Below are 19,836 nucleotides of genomic sequence, written 5' to 3'. Positions count from 1 at the left end.
CACATTTTTGGTCTACATTAAAAACTGGTGTTCTTCCAGTCCCAGCCCATTGTATTGTTCCCTTGCATGTTATTTCACAAAACGTAATAATTTACAAGGGATTTCAGTCAATGCAAATTAGCAAGACTATATTTTAAATGGAAAACAATCCTTTTAAACTCATATACAATGTATTTGCATAAGTACAAGCTATTTGAAACTTCTGGATAAACTACTGAACATTAGAAATATTAAACATGGATAGACTATGCCAAAGATCTCAAAAAGGGAAATGTTGCATTATTTCCAACGTCTAGCCTTTTTATACCATGCACAGTCATTGGTAAATTGTACACCCTTTTCTCTGCGCACTATTCTCTATCAGATCACAATAAGGGACTGGGCATTTTAACCACTTTTAATAATTTTTAAAGTGTTCTTTTCTCCAGAGAACAGTACTAAAAATCAAGATTATCCATGTGGGTTGTCACATAACACTAGTTAAAGCAGTAAATTCAGGCACAACTTCACACTACAGAATTCCAATGCAATTTTTAACTATAAAGTTGTATAAGATAAGAGACTAAATGAATGTAACAAGTCAGAAGCCACCTATGGCAACTTCTTTCATTATAAGATAAGGTTTGAACAGAAACATATACTTGAAATAATTTACTCATTAAATCTGCAATGTAATACAAGGTTGCTAAAAGGAAGAACAGCTCCAAGTTTAAGAAACAGGGGTGTGTCAAGAGCTGAGATGAGCTGGGAGGCTACTCTGATGCACTGTAATTACAGCACATTGGAACAGACTCCATTAATCGAGTCTGCTGGAGCGTGGTAATTATTGTGCTCCACAGCCTCCATCTCATGTGTTAGCACCCTCACTCTTCAAAACAGCAGCGGGGACACTCTTAACTAAAGCTCGTCAAATGAGATTTGTTAAAGTGCCCCTACTGCCATTTTGAAGTGCAGGGACACTAATACACGAGATGCCAAGGCCGCTTTAATTCAAGTGGTTCTCAGAGCCACTGTAATTAAAGTGTTTTCTGCCCCCTCCCACAGCCCTGGAGCATGTGTAAAAATGTTCTAGGTTCCTAGCAAGATATAAAACTAGTTCAAAAGGAGGCCAACCTTTTTGGCAGGCATGTCAAGTTAGACATGGATTCTCCCAGTGTACCACTCCCATTCCCTTCCCCTGCCTGATTGGCTGCTCTGCTTTCTGCTTCCTGCCCTGTGCCCCTTGCCTCATTTGCTGCTCTGTTTTCTGCTCCCTGCCCTATCTGCTGCTGCATCCCCTCCCCAGTCAGCTAGGTTGCCTGTGCCATTTGTGGCACTCATGCTGCAGGTTGGCCACTCGTGCACTAGACAATTCAGAAAGAAAAAATTCTAAGAAGCATTCTTTGAATTGTCTTGGATTCCCTCAGCATTCTGTCAATAAAATTTTAAAAGCAACTGACTTTTTATAGTAGTAATGGATGATGTACATCATATTTGTAATCTGGCAGTCTCTCTGCAGCACCAATTGACTAATGTTTTTCCAAAAGAAATACTGACAGCTGATGCTATTGCATAAGGATGTAAACAAACCAACAATACCATCCCAATTTAAGATTCATTAACAAAAAAGAAGAACAGATGGTTCCTGGAACTGGCAATGCGACAAGGTAGACTTTCAGAGCTTAAGGTCACGAGATGATTCCAACCAAGCTTGTAATAATCTGAAGTTACTATTCGCAGGCTGATTATTGGCTTATGTGAAGCAAATTGGTGGCCTCAGATTGATTTTGAGTAAAGTAGTATTCACATGACAAACTACCAGCACAGCTGCTATGTTGCTCAATAGACAGGCAAGGAACACCTGGACAGGTTATCCTTTTGCTACCTGAAATAGCCCCAAAGAACAATGAAGAACCACGAGATATCCTGCATCACTGTTGCTTAATATGCAATGGTACTTTCCATTATGAGCCACAGATGTGACTAATAGACTTGCTGCCAATTAAAGGCATTCTTCATGCCGAATTGTTTTCTATTGGCATTTTGCACTTGTGTACTAGCTAGAAAGATTTTATTTTGATCAAAATAAAATGGTACGCTGATTCCTGGGGAAAAAAAGTTGAGAGAAACTGAAAGCTCCTTCCATGACAGGAATCAGTTACCTGTTAAACAGAAGGTCAGATTATTAAATCATCACAGTGGTTTTGCAGTTGTAAAATTACTTTAACTTGTTTTGCATTATTATCATTCTCTCTCTATCAGAATCCAGCATCTACTCTCAAGAGGTGTATTTTGCATTTATGTGGAAGGCACTAAAATTCAATTTCATCTTAATCTCTTCTGTGACCAGATTCCAGGTATCTGGTCAATTAATAAAGCATTCAGTTCACTCTTGAAGCCGAAAGCCCCACTGTTTTAATTAAAATCGAAAAACCACTGGAGGGCTCAATTGCACAGAGAAGGGTCTTTAGTTATCTTGTCATCATGGAGGACTTTGAAAATAAGAATCAAAACAACGTGTTTGACTCATTTAATGATAAGCCAGGTAAGCGAGATACTCTTGTTTTCAGCAGTCTATAACCCTGAAAGACAGGTGGTTGGTTCAGAAGTTATAAACATTTTTTTTCAGGGGATAAATATTTTTTGGAAATTAGTATCTTCTCTTTCCCATAACACTAATGTTATAATGTTTTGAATTGTTATGTTTACAGATCTCTTACATTTTTCTAATAGCATTCATCTTCTGTTACTGCCAGAGATCTTTCAGAAGCAACAAATAAAATCTAAAAAACAATTTAAAAAAATGGAAAAAAACAAACAATCTAAAGAATTGCACAGAAAAAATGTTTTTCAAACCCTGATAATCATTTTTAGCTGATTACTCTTATTTCAGCGCCATGATTGCTATGTTAGGTAAGCAAAGACATTGAAGGGGAAATTGCAAAAAACTTATTTGCTTGTAAAGCCATCTAGACTACTAGAATTCATTTTATTTCAGAACTAAACAAACAAAATCCACAAAAGAAAAAACTTTAAAGTTTTAAACTTTCAATTAGTCTGTCACTTGCAACTTTGTAATTTAACATGGCAGAGTTAATTATAGGCACTTGTCATCTCAGGGCACTTGAAAACCTTCAGACATTAAGCCAGTGACTTTGAATCATTATAGAAAATTATACAGCAATTTCCCTTATATTATTCTATCAGTATAATCAATTTAAATTGTTCATAATAACTACTACAATACCTTTACAGCAGTCCTCACAAAATCATAGTTCCAAATTCAACCCCAAATTCAATTTGATGTGGAGAAAAGAACTGTACATTAAAAAAAAAAAAAGTCAAATCACCCTGAACCCAGAAAATCCATTATGAATACTATGGGCTTGAAGGACTAAGTAACACAAGAAGAAATAAGTGGCCACTTTGGATAGGTAAGTGCCAACGTTTCCTTAAAATTTTTCTGATCATACATCAAATCACATTATTTTTAAGAGCATAACCAGCTCATTGTGATTTGATGTACAATCAGTCATTTAAAGGAAATATTGGCACTTGCCTATCCAAAGTGACCATTTATTTCTTCCTGCTCATCTGACCTAATTTTGAAGTTGCCTTCTTAAACAATCTGAAGGATAAAAAACCAAAAAAAAAAAAAAAAACAAAACCAAAAAAACTCCAAAACTTTTCTTCACTTTTATGCTCCTGCAGATCCATTCTCATCTGATCTGCCATCTCTCCTTCACTATCAGGATGCCAATTCCCTGCTTGGCATTTTCCATGTTCACTTGCTAAATACTCAAACAAGCACCTTCATACTCTCTCATTGTGCTTTTCATACAATGGAGGAGCTGCCATAAACACAGAAATAACTTATATTTTACCCTCTTTTAAAACCCTTTTAAAAATGTTGTTTTTCTGTGACAAATGGCAACAACCCAACTGCTGATAATGTTGAGACCATAGCTTAGCGCATTAAATCAACAATGCCTTGCTGCCTCCTTCAAAAGACCCCATGCGTTTGCATCTATTTGGTTGCCCCCCCCCTTTTTTTTTTTTATTAAGAATGTAAAAGCTCTTTGAAACAAGGATGGTCTTTGTTACGGGTCTATACAGTACCTTGACAATGGGATTTTGGGTCCACGAGGAGGGTTCCTAGGTGCTACGGTACTACAAATGAAAAGATACTGATCCCTTGGAAGAACCAACAAACAAATGAGATGTACTGAAATGGTTAATTTTACATATTGGATTGGAAGGTAAAACAGTGACCTAGTTACAGACAGACTAGTGACAGACTGCTGCCCAAGCTTCATGGAAAATGACATCCATCTCTAGAAAGTCATCAGCTGATCCCATGACCAGAACTGAAAATACAAGTCCCAGTTACTATGGCAAAAAAGCTATCTTAATGCAGTATGATTATGGCTCACTTTGTGAGACAAACACAAGAACGTGAAAAATATTAAGTCAAAAGTAGTGTTTCTCTCAGCACTTTTCATGAATTACGATCTTTAGGTCAAGTATTGACACCTTAAATTCTAACAAAATCCTTACCTGGAAAATTCAATATGCAACTGTAATGGTAGTTATTTTATTTCCTAATTAATGTAATAACTTAATGAAATGACACTTTGAGGAATATCCATTCTACAGAGTAATCAGCAAACACACAAAAATGCAAATTCAAGAAATTAAGCCCAAGCTAAAATAGGTATAGTAACATCTAAACAGAAATTAGATGCCAAAGTAAATCTAGCACTTAACAAAATGTAGATTAACTGTCGTCAATATTTATAACTCACTTCTCCCTTCAACAAGTCTCTGAAGTAAGTATCTTAAGGAACATTTACAAAGCATTTTCCCCACCCACCTTCCAAAGACCATCAACTTCCATCCTTAGTTCAAATGAGGTCTCAAATTTTAGAATCAATTTTACCCTTACTTAACATTTAAGGAAACAAAATATATGCAACTCTTCCTGAAACATAATACCTTTATTTCAGCCACATCTCCTTTAGGTAGGCATTATTTAATGTAAATTATAAAAGGTTGAAAAAGCTATGGGTCATTCTAAAAGAGCATGTATTAATATAAGTAGTAAAAATATCAGTGTTTTACAGGTCTACGTAGAACTTCATTTAAGTTGACAACAGTATTTACACTGCTAGCCTGTATCATCTTTCAGATTTCATGCATTTCTATACCAAAATTATATCAATACCACAAAATCATAGGAAAGCAGGGCTAGAAGGGATCTTATGAGAATCTAGTCCAGCCCCCTGCTCAAGGTAGGTTCACCTCTGACTAAACCATTCCAGCCAAGTGTCTGCTGAACATGCCTCTTGAAAATGTCTGAGGATGAAGATTCTATAACTTCTCTAGGTAGCCTTTGCCAATGCCTGACCATCCTCATAGTCAAAGTTCTTCCTAACTGCCAATCTAAATTTCCTCTGCCGCGGTGTTTTATAAGTCTACTTGCACAAACGAGTATTTAGCATGGTTTCAGTTAAGTTTGCATAATGGCATGTTGGATAGAAACTTAGCAGACCAAAAATGGTTCTGTTTCATATTACAGAAGCTTGTCTTTCACTATCACCTAGCTGCATGCAAAATCAGATAACATACACATCAGTTAACAATATTAAATACCGTTACAGATAACTGAGCAACTTGACTATAAGATTAGAATCCTGGCACAATTATGTTAGCTCACCTCTTTATCCATACTCTCTAAATCCTCTTTACATAGTGTGTACAGTGGCATTGTTTCGGACATACTTGGCTGGCGTTTCCGTTTGGATGGACCCGGCTGCTCTTCCGTCTCACTTGCTGGCAACTCTTCTTCGTCAAACAACTGCTGTTGATGTGGTTGAACAACTCTGTAAAATTCCAGGAGGTCTCACATAAGAAAAATTAGTTTCAACTGCAAAATTTCATAAGACTGAATCAAATTCTACTAGGAAGGTACGGTTACTGAAAGTCTACCATTTCACTTAAGCACAGCCATGCTTTTTTTTAGCAGGGCAACCCAGGCTGAGTATTTAAAAGTTGACTAAATCATCTTTGTCCTCCTTTGCCTGTGTGCTTCATAAGCTGATACTATATTTGCATATATAGTCTCTTCATAACTTATCTTTGAACCCAGTAAATTTTATATTCCCAATCCATGAAAAGCTCTCTCATTATGGCAGCTAATGCTTGCATCGTTTGTGATCGCAGATCATAAGAGGCTTACAATAGTATGGACAAAGCCTGGTTACAAGGACTCATTGATGCCGAGTCTGAACAAGCTCCAAAAACCACAGAAACTTTTTTTCCAGCTTATCAATACATTAAAATAAAAGTTTTCCTTAATTTTAGTACTTCATTAGTTTAAATGAACTTCACCAGTATATGGAAAAGTTACAAAATGAAATGAGAAGGAAATGTTGTAAATTACTGAAAAATCAACTGGATAAACACACTGCTATGGATTAGACACCTGTGAAATTATTCACAACAGGAAAAATCCAACAAGCCAAAATGGAAGAACTACAGGCACAAACAGGAACAGAAGGGACTACCCACACCTCTTAAAGCTATGCATTTTTTTAGAGTAATGCAAGCTCACCAAGAAGCTGTGGGATCTTCTGGTTTCTGCGAGCCAAATGATTAGGCTTTCCATAAAGAATTAAAAACTGCCATTAAGTTAAATACGGCGATGATTCTGAACCAGACTCCTTCTCTGGTACAAGGTTATAGCAGTCTAAGAACACCCAACTCAAAGTTCCCCAACTCTGTAACAGCAATTTGGGATCCCAACTATAACCTGGTTATGATATGCTATCTACAGCTATATCCCTTATACCAGCCAAAGGGAAAAAAAATCTTTACTATTTGCAAATTTCTGATTGCCTACTTGTCTTATATGATTAGGCGTTTCAAGCTGATAACATGCTGCTAACTGTGGAAAGTTAGATGGATTTAATAAATTTGGCTTTTTGGAGGGACAGAGACAGACAGACAACTATCCTTCATGATTATGTTTAGGGAAAGGAGACACTTGTTTTTCCAGACAATAAAAGAAAGTCAGCCCTAACTTCAAACTAGGGGCTTTCTCTGGTATCTCCTGCAGAGATGAAAGTTAAACAATACAATTGTGTTAGGCCAGCTAAATATTACAACAATAAATGTGAAGCTTGGGAGATCTAGAGTAATATCAAATCATTGTTAGCTTTCCTTTTTCATATTTTCAAAATTTGATACATTTGCATATGTCACGATTCCTAAAGTGGTTTAAGACAGCTTATCTGGCTTATTTACATAGCCTTGAGAGTTTTTACTTTTCTATAATGATTTGCCATTGAAGCTTTTTTCACTCAAGTATTTCTCCCTTCTTTGCCAGGTGCACACTTAAAAAACCCCAAAAACATTCTTCGGTGAAACTGCACTTTGAGAAAATTTAAACTTATGAGAAGGGGAAAAAATGCAGAATTCCACAACACCCCAAAGGCATTGTTTTCAGTATACATGGCTGCTCACAATTTTTTTCAATAAAATAACATAGCCAAGGCAAAAAACATCAATGCTATTTATATCCTTTACAAACCCTTCTTTCAGAAAAAAAAGGGAGAACGGCAAAAACAAGACAGGCATAGGACATATAGCAAGCAGGTGGACAAGCATGACCATTATCTTTACAGTTTATAAAATTAGGCCGTTTCTTTAAGGACAATTTCTTAGCTCTGATTAACCACAGACAGAAGTCTTTTTTCTTCTGCTTAGCTTTTTTACTCTTTTTTTACCATACCAGTTGATTTAAAAAGGAACAGCATTTACATACCAAATGGTGGTATAGGCAAGGACCATTTCATACCAGAATTATACTGTCATTTTTACAGTTTTCTTTCACTTGGTTCCAATTTTGTACCCAATAGAAAGCATCATTTGGAAAAAGTAACCCTCATCTTCAGAGAAGACTATCACCAGAAATATTAAAAGCAAACTCTTAAAATTGTCTCCACGCTCAAAAAAAAATAGCAAAAAGGAATAGTCTATGTTCCTGAAATGAGACAGTACAGAAATGGATCTTTATCTACACTCTCAATCATGTATGCTTACTCTAAAATCTTCATTTACTGAACATACATTTACATACACACACTATAAAATATATAGTTCATATGTACATATTCTATGTAACAAAGTATGTAAAGGTGTCTCATTCATAGGCCCACTGAGACCCAATGGGGCAGTGGAAGCAGGGCATATATAGTCAGTAAAAATGGAATAATTATCTTCTCTCTCTCACACATGCAACTTCTTATGTATTTGCATAAACTGAGATTCTCAAAGTGGCCTAAGAAAGTTTATTTGGCCCCTTTATATAGCTCCGGGAGTTTTTTACTTTTCTATTTTCTATCAGAATGATATATACTGCTTCTTATACACAAAGTAATATATTTATATATGTATTCTATATATTGCATATAAATATTATATAGGGTATATTATATGTTAGAATTACATATTAAATGATATTATATATTGAGAGAGAGACTGCTCAACACTATCAACTTTTTACCAATATAGTCCATCTTAATTCACTGCTGTAGCTAACAACTGTGACAGTGCAGTCATACCAAAAGACAGGACAAAAACACAAGAGCTTTCAGACTCTTAATGGATGATAAAATATTTTATTAGACATACTTTTGAATCTTTACAGTTTCTATCACTTCTTGTGCCAAAGAAAAATTAAAACACAGCGGAGATGTTACTGAAGTCTGCTCAGATTCATTTCAGGAGCACATTTTCAGCAAATGAATATCTTGTTCCACACATGTGCATTATTTGGATAGGAAAAGGGCACACATCTGTGAAAGTGACACATTATCCTTCTACGCTGCTACATATAGCAGTATAAGAACTTAAAAATGAAGGTAATTAATGTATTCATTAATAGCTTTTACCCCTTTAAATTAGTAATCATTAGGAGCAATGGCAGGAGACTGCTGCAAAGAAGTGTAAATTCTAAATATTCACCCAAATAGCTAGTAACACCAATGCTTCCTAAGAGGTGATAGATTTGTATTTTTGGTTCAGACTGTGTTCACGTGTCTACAACCCCACTAACTTCCACGGGAATGTTCATCTGTGTTAAGCTAACTGTAAATGCTTATGTCAGCAAAACTAAAATATACATGTTGCCCTTTCCCCACCCCACAAAACAGAAAGAAGCCAAGGGTTGATTTGTTAATTCTCTTCATTCAGTTCAAAGATGGACTGCGTAGCACATTCTTTTACATATGACTTGAGTTAGTCTTTATAACAAAAGAATACTTTAAAATAATAACTAAAAAAAATTGTGTGTAATGACAACAGATACAGCTTCAAAAGCAAAAACTGCACACAGCACGTAAACAAAAACCTGTTTTACAAATGAATTACCATTCTAAATGAGCTCCAAAGCACTTATTTTCACCATAAATACTCATGTAACTTGTACCTCAGCAAACAAAAATATTTGGTGCCTCTCAGTGTCACTTAAAAGCAAAAGTGCTACTTTTAACTTTTTACATGTAAATTATACCCAATTTTTTTTCAAACTCATCTACCCTTGTCTGTTACTGTGTTATTAGTGTTCTCTAGCATAAAACTTTCCATATTATTTTTGCTTTATTTTAGCCTAAGATGCCATCTGCAATTCTCCTTTCAGACAACATTTAATTAATTCATCTTAAGAATAGTTATAATTCTAGTCTGTTAACTTATACTGTAATGTTTGCTGAATATCTTTAAAACATCTCCCCATTAAGCTGCAAATTGTCAAGATGCTTCCTTGTACGTATGCTATTTTAAAAAAAAAGAATTTTTACTAATCTCTACTAGAAATATCCTTACTTTTACTGCAGGGACCAGCTCTCACTAACAATCGGTATACTCCTGGAAGCTTCCATTATACTGAGCATGGAACATGCTGGTACATCCATCTTTTTATTAGACTATGGTGATCAGGACAGGAAGCAAGTGTTCCCACAAGTCTCAGAGGCATGAATGCACTGCCAGCACACTGGACTTGTCATATACAGCAAACTGAAAGAATTAAGCATGTCATTTATACTCAGTTGTTCCAGTACAAATGTGTGTAGACACTAGGTCTCTTTTTTAATTTTTGATTTTTACTAGATTAATCAAGACAAAACATGCTTAATTGCATCAAAATAAAAATGGGTACTACTCTGTTATTTCAGGTTCAATTTAGGGAGCCTCAGAACCCACTTCGTTATAAATATTATATTTAAAATAAGAAACCTTGTAATATGCTCTAAAAAGTATTAGATCTGTTCTTGTAATTATTAAGAACCTAAGGCCATTGCTACTATAAATTCATAATCACCTTAAATGAGTTCTCAGGATGGTAACAGAAGATTCGATTTTCAGAGAAAGCCACAGCATCAGGTGAATCAGAGACAGACTCCAAGTTGTCTTATTCTATTACCTGAGGCTAGTACAACCAGAAAAGAACCCACTACATATGGTTCTGAATGTTCCTCTGAATGTTTAAAGGCACAAACCAAATTTTAGGAGCAGAATTAAGTGCATGAGTTAACCTAAAGCAGTTGAGGCCAACCTTTTTGGCAGGTGTGCCACAAGTTAAGCGCTACACCCTTCCTGAGTACCACTTTGATCCTGTTCCCCTGCCCAAGCTGCTGCTCCATTTTTTATTCCCCATCCTATCTGCAGCTGTGCTGCCTGCGCCCTCCCCGACCTTCCATATTCCACACATGAGGCGTCCCATGGCATACACGCCATGGGCTGGCCAGCCCTGACCTAAAGTATGTCCCATCTCTCTATTGCCTCCTGGATTCATTTACGCTGGGAAGTTTGTCTTTGTAAGATGAAGGGCTAGCAGGCTAGTTACTTATCAAATAAAAAGCATAATAACGGGGATATGTTTAAAGAGATTGTGGCAGTTATCAGCTAACCTATTTTCACGTTGATGACTTTATCCAGTTGTTGTATTTAGCTCATTCAACAGTAGCCCCATGCCACATTTACCCTACACCAGTGTTTCTCAACCCGTGAGTCGCGACCCAAAAGTGGGTCACAAGAATATATGAAAGAGTCGCGAACAGACTTTAAAAATGGATTCTCCTGTTAATGGAAAAAGTGGGGAACTGGTATTTCCCTTGCAGGCTGGCAGAGTACCACCCTGCAAGGGGCTACTTGAAGCCCTCCATGCCTTACACCTACCCTCTGCCCCACATACTGCGGGGCTGGGGCTGGCCACTGTTTACAAATGGGTCCTGGTACAGAAAAGGTTGAGAACCACTGCCCTACATTACTCAAACACTGCTGTGATAGCAGAATTGTTCTTTCCCTTCTGGTACTTGTGACAACACTCATCACCACGATAACCAAGTTCTACACATATGGAGATACGAAACATCTTACCAAGAAAGCAGCAAAATTCAAGATTCCGCTTGCCATCAGACACCTTTGAGGTAAATCGACTGCTCTAACTTTTACCTGAGCCTAATTTGCATAAAATGAACTTTTTCAGCAAGAAGAACTTACATCACACTCCAGCTCTCCTGTACAATATGAATTTTCATTTCTACCTAGGAGAAACTTTTACACCCTTTGCATTCTTCTATGCCTGAGGAAGGGTGCGTGTGCCCAAAAGCTTGCAAATAAAGACTTTTTTTTGCAACTGTCTAGTTGGTCTAATAAAAGATAATCGCCTCTACCACACTGACTGCTGACACATATCAAGATGAACTCAGTAAGGTATCTTCCCTCCGATATGAAAAGTATACCCATTTTACTAACAGGGAGACAGAAAACTTGCTTGAGATGCAAAGAACTGCTGACGGCCAGGATTAAAAAAAAAATTCATGACTTTGCAACTCTGAACCTTCAAATGATTCTTCAAAACACACTGCCCAGACACTGAATGGACCACTCTGAACAAGCATCAGATATGAAGGCCAGTTGGAGAAATGAGTGCCAAGAAGAAGAAAGGGGGGGAGAGGGTCATAAGACAACAACAGAGCAGATGGCTGCCTAAGCTAGCCCTCTATAGGAGAGACTGCACAATCCACAAATTTGCTGATCCCTGACTCCCCTATTTGTAGAGTGCCAATCCCATGCAAGGCATTTGAAAAGCTACTTCTCCCCAGAAGAAACTCACTGGAAGATCTTCATTTAGAACTGCTCAAGGATCTGTAGAATCAAAGATGGTTGCTTCAAGAGAATACAGAGCAGAGAAGGAAAAACACAAAACAGCCACGTTAACCAGACAGGGCTTTGGTGAGTTATTCTCAGAAATCAGAGCTTTAAAATCCTTTATGGAGACACAGTTTGATAAAAATCAAGGCAGAGATGAAAGAAATTGGGAACAGTCACAGACCTGGACATAGAGATGGAGGGAAACTTGCACTTAGCAATAGATCTGCAAAATAAAATAAAAATGATTAAAAATGGAAAAGAAAGAGGAGAAAAAACAAGAGAAGAGGAGCTTTGAGAGAAAATTAAAACTACAGAAAACTGTGAAAGAAAGCTTGAGAATAAGGACTCCCGGAAGAAGCAGGGGAGATCCATAAGGATACTCCATTTACCTGATCCAAGACAAATTTGAATTTAAGGTGACCTTCCAATAATCAGATTCTATACATGGGAAAAAAAGTTATAAATGTTATAATTTTCCATGTTTAGAATCTAATTATTTGACGGTTGTCCATATCTCATCCTCTCCACCACTGCAGTGGGACAAGGAGTAGCAGACAGTAAATAGGATAGTCAAATGGCTTGAACCCCACCCCTTGCCCCCCATTCCTCCCACTACTTCCCGTCCCAGAGACTGACAGACTTCGAAAAGCAACAATACAATACAGAAAGGCAAACTCTTAAGCCCAAGAGAAAGAAGTTACCCAAGTACCAGGATAAGTAGACTGGGAGAAGACATAAAACTAGGGGAGGTATTCAAGAGGGTTCAAGTGGGACTGAATAACAGTATGAGGGAAAGAAAGAAAAATGGAAGGGGGGGGGCGGGGGGAGATAGTGGGAAGAGCAGGAGATGGACAGCGCAACATGGGAAGAGACTGAGGAAAGGCCTAAAACAAGGCTCTACATAAATCCCTTCAGAAAACAGTATCTGACTCATTATGATATAGTATCATAAACTTCCCTAGGATGGGAGTTAGGAAGCTTCCAGGAAGAGAAAATTCACTACCCAGGTGCAGAGGGATTAACTATCTATCTGAGGGTAAGGGTGAACTCCACATTTTAAGAAAGGGGTAATGGGTACAAAAATAAGGATCATTTGGGGATCCAAATGGGAGGTAAATTGGACTGGGTAAATTCCAAGGGGGGCAGGGGGGGAGAGAGTGAGCGGGGCTTTGATAAATAAAGTTTCCGAGCAAGAATGTATGAACAAATGCACAAACACTAAGAGTACTGCAGGTATATTAAGTAGACTAAACAATGTGGGTATACTTTATTTCTTACTTTTTTATATTATAAAGAGGTGAAGGCAGTTTTTTTATATATATATCTAACAGAACTGCTTTTAGATGCACACATTTTATATATGCAACTATAACATTCATGAATAGCCAGGCAATCTGGCTACAGACACAGGCTTACTGGCTGGTGATTATAATATATATATAGATAGATATCTATGCCATCTGTACTATATAGATCGATAAGTACTATAAATTATTATATATTATTTCTTTTGTAAATATGTTAAAACTCCAAACTCATACAATTCCCATATACTACTCCAGTGTTGGAATTTTGTTTTCATTTACCTGAATAAAAACAGTTAAAAAGAAAACAAGAAAGAGAAGTAGAAAACTTACAGGGAAAAGACCCGTTAGTTTACTTAAGTGTAAGCCAAAATGTTTAATGGTAATCTTGATAGATTTTTAAATTTTCCATAGTTATTTTTCATTAAGGAAAAAGTTAATTCTCTAGCACTTGTAATCGCAAAAGAGACCTTTGAAGCAAAAGTAACTGGCGCAGATATTTGAACTGCTCCAAAATGAGCAGCTGCTGCTCTTTCTATATGTTAAACATTTCACTATTCTAAGCATGTCAGAAAGAAAAAAAAATGACCATTGAGAGACTTTCCTATAATGGGCTGTCTTGGGCATGCTTCAAGTGTTCTAAAGCAGCTATGCTGCCTCATTTCTGAGAGTGGGTTGGGTGTGCATCTGGCAGCAGTCCTGGGCATAATGTGCACAAGCTCTGGATTACTGTCTAATTTATTTTCTCCCCATTGCATTACCATTAATGCACCACTAGTACTTTTGAAACATTTGGAACTAGCACACAGAGGCTCTGAATGTTAGTCCAGACTCATTCTAATTTTCACAGGTTTCCCCTTCTGCCTTTGGAGAACCTGAAAAATAGGCCTATTTTGATTTTGAATTTGACTTACAACCAAAGCTACAGGGATAGGCTCACACTAAGTGGTTGGACTCAAGTCTGAAGTGTGATGTCAGAATGATACATTATTCTACTTTCTTACCTCATCTTTAAACTGAACAATAGAAATAACAGACAAAAACAAACACAGCTTTGACAGCCAGGCACCTAAACATAGGGAGAATTAGCCCATATCAAGTACCTCAATATAATGGTCAGATTTTCAGAGGTACTGAGCAGTGGCAGCCGTCCCATCTTTGTAGTATGTAGGGGCATGTCTGTATGTGCGCTTTAATTCACATTAGCGTATTTTAATGCTCACTGAAGTGTCACTAAAAACCTGTGCTATTTAGTTAATAGACATTAAAATAGGTTAATGTGCATTAAGCATAATTTAAAAACTGTGCTCTTTAGTTAATGAGCATTAAGACAGGCTAATATGCATTTTCCTAGTACTCACAATGGAGGTACTAGATTTAATGTGCATTAACCAAAGCGTGCTAATGAATGTGTAAAACGCCTTAGATGTTTAATTTGAAGCACCACCATTTGAACACTAGACTATGACTTTCTAAAGTATTCAAACAGTATCACTTCATGTTAACTGTAATCATCCTGTTTTCAGAAACAAAACGCAAATGTAGACCAAGTGGTTAAACAACTTAGGTGTCAGACGCATGCAAGTTGCGATTATTTCTTCTGCTTGACTAAGGACTGGGCAGTATAGTACATCTATTTGTACTAGACTGTCTCTTCCTCACAGCTTTCGCTGACCAACTCATTTGTTTCATCCACCTTTTACATCTCGTCTGTCAGACTGTGAACTGTCTGGGGCAGGGGCTCTGTTGGTCTAACAAGGTTGGCCTCCAGGTGCTACAACCATATAAGTCACAAAGAGACTTTTCATTTATAAACTGACACAAAGCCCGAATTTCCCAGGAAAAGTTGCTCAATAACTACCAGACAGTGCCTTTATCAAGCCCCTGGAAAGATATATGTTCAAAATTGAACAAAATACCTTTAATTAGTGTTCCCTGCCCCAGTGGACCATTCAGAAAACAATTAGTCAAGGCTCTATAACTTTTGTAAAACACATCTGGATACAACAACCAAGTTAACTGAATTTTAGATTAACCAGTTAATAATCTGATTCCTGTTAACTAAATGAAAGGAATATATTTGGGGTATCTGGAAAAAACAACAACTCCAAACAAAAAACAACCACAGCTTACCGGTCTATACCCTATTAGTGAACACATGCTGCTCTATGTCAGGGCTGTCTAACTGGTGCCTATGGGTCACATGCAGCCTGCAAGAGGTTAATTTGCAGCCCCCAAAGCTCCCATCCAGCTACCACTCCTCCATTGTTCAGGATCCAGGAGCAGCTGGGAGCTCCAGGCTTCACTTCCTTGCAGCTTCTCCTACCTACCCTTGCCCCAGGGTGCAGAGTGATACAGCCTTCAGTGCAGGGGAAAGCCTGCAGCCTGGGGCACCCAAGTAGTGCAGTGCAGCAAGGAAACAACCAGAAAGCTAATGGTGAGCAAGAGCACATGGTGCAGCAGAAAGAAGCAACAGGGAATTAACTGGTGCAGTGGGGAAGGGGTTGCAGCCCTGGGGCTCATGGTCCCAGCTGGTGTATCCTTGGGCCACTGCAAAGTTGGGCAGCCTCATTTTACATACTTGCTTACTTTAAAAATAGACATGGCCACCAGTTAACTGAGAAATATGCATAATATCATGCATATATAGAAGTCACTTCTCTCTTAAATTTTTGCCCCTTAAACTAGAAAATGATTTGTGGTGGATGTGTAACACAAGACCAAGATTTGACCTCCAAAACTGAAATTTAATTTTTATAAGTGATGGCTGGATTTTTATTTTCCTTCTTCAACTTTAAGTTCGTAGTTTTTCCTTGGGCACTGTTAAGTTCTTAGATTTTTTTTTTTCCCCCAGGACAAAGTTTTGCAGTTTTTGAGTGTGATCAGAAACATGCTATGTTATGTGGAACATCCAAAAGCAACCCACTTGCATCATCACTGGCAGTCAGAAGTGCTAGAAAACACAGCAGACATGAAAGAAAACAAAAACAGAATAAAAAAAAGTTTCCCAAAGGCCTAGTTTGGGAATGTATCCACACTAGCTCATTTTAGACGCCAGCTGAGTTATCTTCCTTTTCCAAAATTAATCAAATGAATTACCACTTTTGCATTACATGGGGAGAAAAAATGGTTCAAAATAACCTTTTGTCCAGTAAATGTGTAGAAAAGGACAATTTTTTTGCCATTTCCCAGTTGGTTTAATAAAAGGTATCATTTTGGAACCAAAAGTTCTAGTTTTTTGTATATCTTCTTAAATTGGGGAGGCACAAGGGAAAATATGGAATTGGAAAAATATATTCTTGGAAGTGCTGCAGATGCAACCCTTTCCAGTCAATTTTAGAAGTCAGACTGCAAGGTATATAGTTGTAAGTTTAATGAAAACCCAGGGTTTACAAGTTGCTTGAAATTCCTCTTCCACAACACATTAGATAAAAAAGAAGAGGTCTTTAGCTGTTCTTTGGAATACTTGCTGTCTTAACAGTTCAAGTTTCTCTCTTCCCTGATCATTTACATCGTGTAATAGAATGGAAACACAATAATACAGAGTGATTGTTCAGAAAAAGAGCTGAACCCCCCCCCCCCCCAAATAACAAAGCCTGTTCAAATAAAAAAGTGGAATAGGAACAAGTTATGTAGAAAACAAAATGAAATGAGAGTCAGACAGACTACAAAAAGAGGGGAAAAGAAACAGGTTCAATTCCTTTGATAAAAAAGAAAAGTGTTGCAAGTAATTTCTGTAGCACAGGAAGTCTTAAAACCAGTAAGGGACCGGGGAGGGGGTGGGGGGGAAGAGATAATAAAAAAAACCCTGACTTTGAATCTCAGCATTTATGATAATACTTTGTATTTATTATGAGTGCTTTACAGCTCATTTAATCTCAACATCCTGCCAAATAGTTTTATGGACAGAAAAACAAATGCAGAGAAGTCAAGATTTCTAAAAAGTGAGTGATTAAGCTTAGTCACTAAAGTTAACAACAGGAGATGTCAAGTACTTGGCATTTTTGAAAAATTGGGTCACATAAGCATGGATTTTAGGAGCTGACCTTAATAAACCCTTTTGAAAATCTTGGTTTAATTGACCTGCCTAATCCTGACCATAGATTTTGCAGTCTCCCTAAGGTTATGATTTAAATCACCAATCCCATCCTTTTTATTTCAGAACCTTAATTTACCAAAAGGGTTGTCAGTGGTTTTTAGGATTAACTAACACACTGGTTAGTTAAACCCCTTAAAAACACTATTACCTCATAATAAAATCCCAAAAGCAGTCAGTCATCCAAGATAAACAGAGGAAACAGTTCTCAAACAAGACTGCATACTGTACTTTATTTTATAGCCAAACAACAAAAACAAAATAATTAATAAAAACTGGATTGAAGCGGATATTTGTATAACATTCACTTATTCTGAGCTGTAACTTATGCATTCTAGAACACATAAAATAACAACACAGTATATTAACTGGGTTTCACTAAACACCTAATTAAGGAACCCATATAGAGGGTCAGGTAGTCAAAAAACTCATTTACATCACTAAAGCCAATATCAAATGAAGTGAGCAGAAGAAAGTTACGATATTCTAAAAAATTGTTTGGTTTTTGTTGTTTTGTTTTTGCCTTTATCGTGAGCTGGCTAAGCCCAAAGACAAGGCAGCTACATTGACCAGGTAAAATGTTATCACACAATAGAAAAGAAAGAAAACTCTGAAAATAAGCTCAAGTAATCCTTAGCTACACCTTCATGTACCTGAAGGATGAATGCTCCCCATGTACTGGTAAGGTGAGGGGAGGAGCTGGAGACTGGATGTACATAGACTGGCCAGAAGACTGAGAGCCCTTTCTGATTAGCTTTCCAGTGTTGGGATCATAAAGCCGAACTTCAGGACCAGGTTGAGACTTCGGATGGATAGGTGTTGGGTGAAACAAAGCTGTCTGGAACGCACTGTGTGTATCAGGAAACACAGCAGGACTGTTCTCTCTGTTGGATGAAATTTCAAAACAATTTAAATGTAGCGTTTGTAACTGGAGTTACATTAATATTTCTCTTCCACTGAAAGAACACACCAGACTCCTCTAACTTGTAACAAACTGTATTACAGCTCCACTGCTTCATGACAAATTGAAACTGCTTTTTTTCTTAAGCAAGTTATTTAAGAAAGATCAAGGATCTACACTTCCAAATGCACATAAGAAAGATGCACTGAATTTATCATAATATGTACATAAACAGACAATTACTATAAACACCTAAATGTCACTCTCAAAGTGTCTCTTACAAAGTTTACAAAGTTACTGAAATGGTTCCGTTACATATAATACACCATTTAAGCCAGGAGCGTCAAAGACACAGCCCATGGGCTGGATCTGGCCCATGGAGCCCTATGATTAGAGCCTGGTTTAAATCACGATTTCACATTTCTCATGAAAATCAAAAAACTTAAGTGATTTTCATGAAAAAACAATTTGCAACAAAATGCCACAATATGGCCATTTGCTGAGGAGTTCCCCAGCAAGTGGCCATGTCATGGCATTTTGTTGCAACAGGACGGCTGCTGCTGGCTGGGGAAAGCATTCCTCAGCCAGCAGCAAAAATCTAGCAGCCCAGGGGAGGGTGTCACAAAAAGGAACAGCAGGAGGAAAGAGTTTGGGGATGGGCTGTTTGTTCCTTCAAGTGGGAAAACTGGGGCACCAGGCGTTGGGGGCTGCCTTGGCAGACAGCCTTGGCACCAGGTAGGGGAGGGGCTGTTTGCTCCTCTAGGCAGGAAAACTAGGGTACTGGAGATTGACAACACACGCGCTGAGAAGCAAACAGCCCCTCCTCTACCCAGTGCCAGGGCCGTCTGCCAAAGCTGCCCCCAACCTCCCGCATCCCAGTTTTCCCACCTGGAGGAGCAAACAGCCCCCCCCTCGCCAAGCTCTCTCCTCTTCCTCAGCAATGATCAGAGGAGCAAGAGGCCGCTGCTGCTGCAATTAAACCTGGCCCCAAACCTGCCCCATAGCCAACTGGGGGGAGGGGGGATGCGCCATGATCTGGGCATGAAAATGGTGCCCCTGCCATGACTTGGCCATATTAGCAAGCACTGCCTGCAATTTAAACCAGACCCTGCCTATGATCTGGCCTGTGGATCTCAGACAAACCCTATGCAAGGCATACAGCATGCACTGACCCAACTCCATGGGCATTGCATGGAAGCACAGGGAACCAGTCTGGGGTATGAACCTCATGCAGTGCCTGAGCCAGAGAGGTACCTCCTTTCAAATTATGATGCATCATGAAAAACCTTATTTATGGTACAACTTAATCCACATGCTAAATTACTCCATACTTTCAGTGA

General features: G+C 37.9%; 1 protein-coding gene across 1 annotated transcript in view; it reads right to left on the bottom strand.

Annotated features, from left to right (window-relative positions):
- Nucleotides 1-19,836, bottom strand: part of CTDP1 (CTD phosphatase subunit 1) — a 187,743-nt gene that overhangs the window by 111,539 nt on the left and 56,368 nt on the right. Inside the window, exons 10-11 of the mRNA XM_014606698.3 lie at nt 18,249-18,479; nt 5,696-5,861 (exon numbers count right to left, since the gene is read on the bottom strand). Of these exons, the coding sequence (XP_014462184.2) occupies nt 5,696-5,861; nt 18,249-18,479 (397 nt within the window). The remainder of the gene's footprint in view (nt 1-5,695; nt 5,862-18,248; nt 18,480-19,836) is intronic.

Source organism: Alligator mississippiensis, chromosome 3 (assembly GCF_030867095.1).
Source record: "Alligator mississippiensis isolate rAllMis1 chromosome 3, rAllMis1, whole genome shotgun sequence".
NCBI classification, from domain to species: domain Eukaryota; kingdom Metazoa; phylum Chordata; order Crocodylia; family Alligatoridae; genus Alligator; species Alligator mississippiensis.
This window is presented reverse-complemented; position numbering and strand designations above follow the sequence as displayed.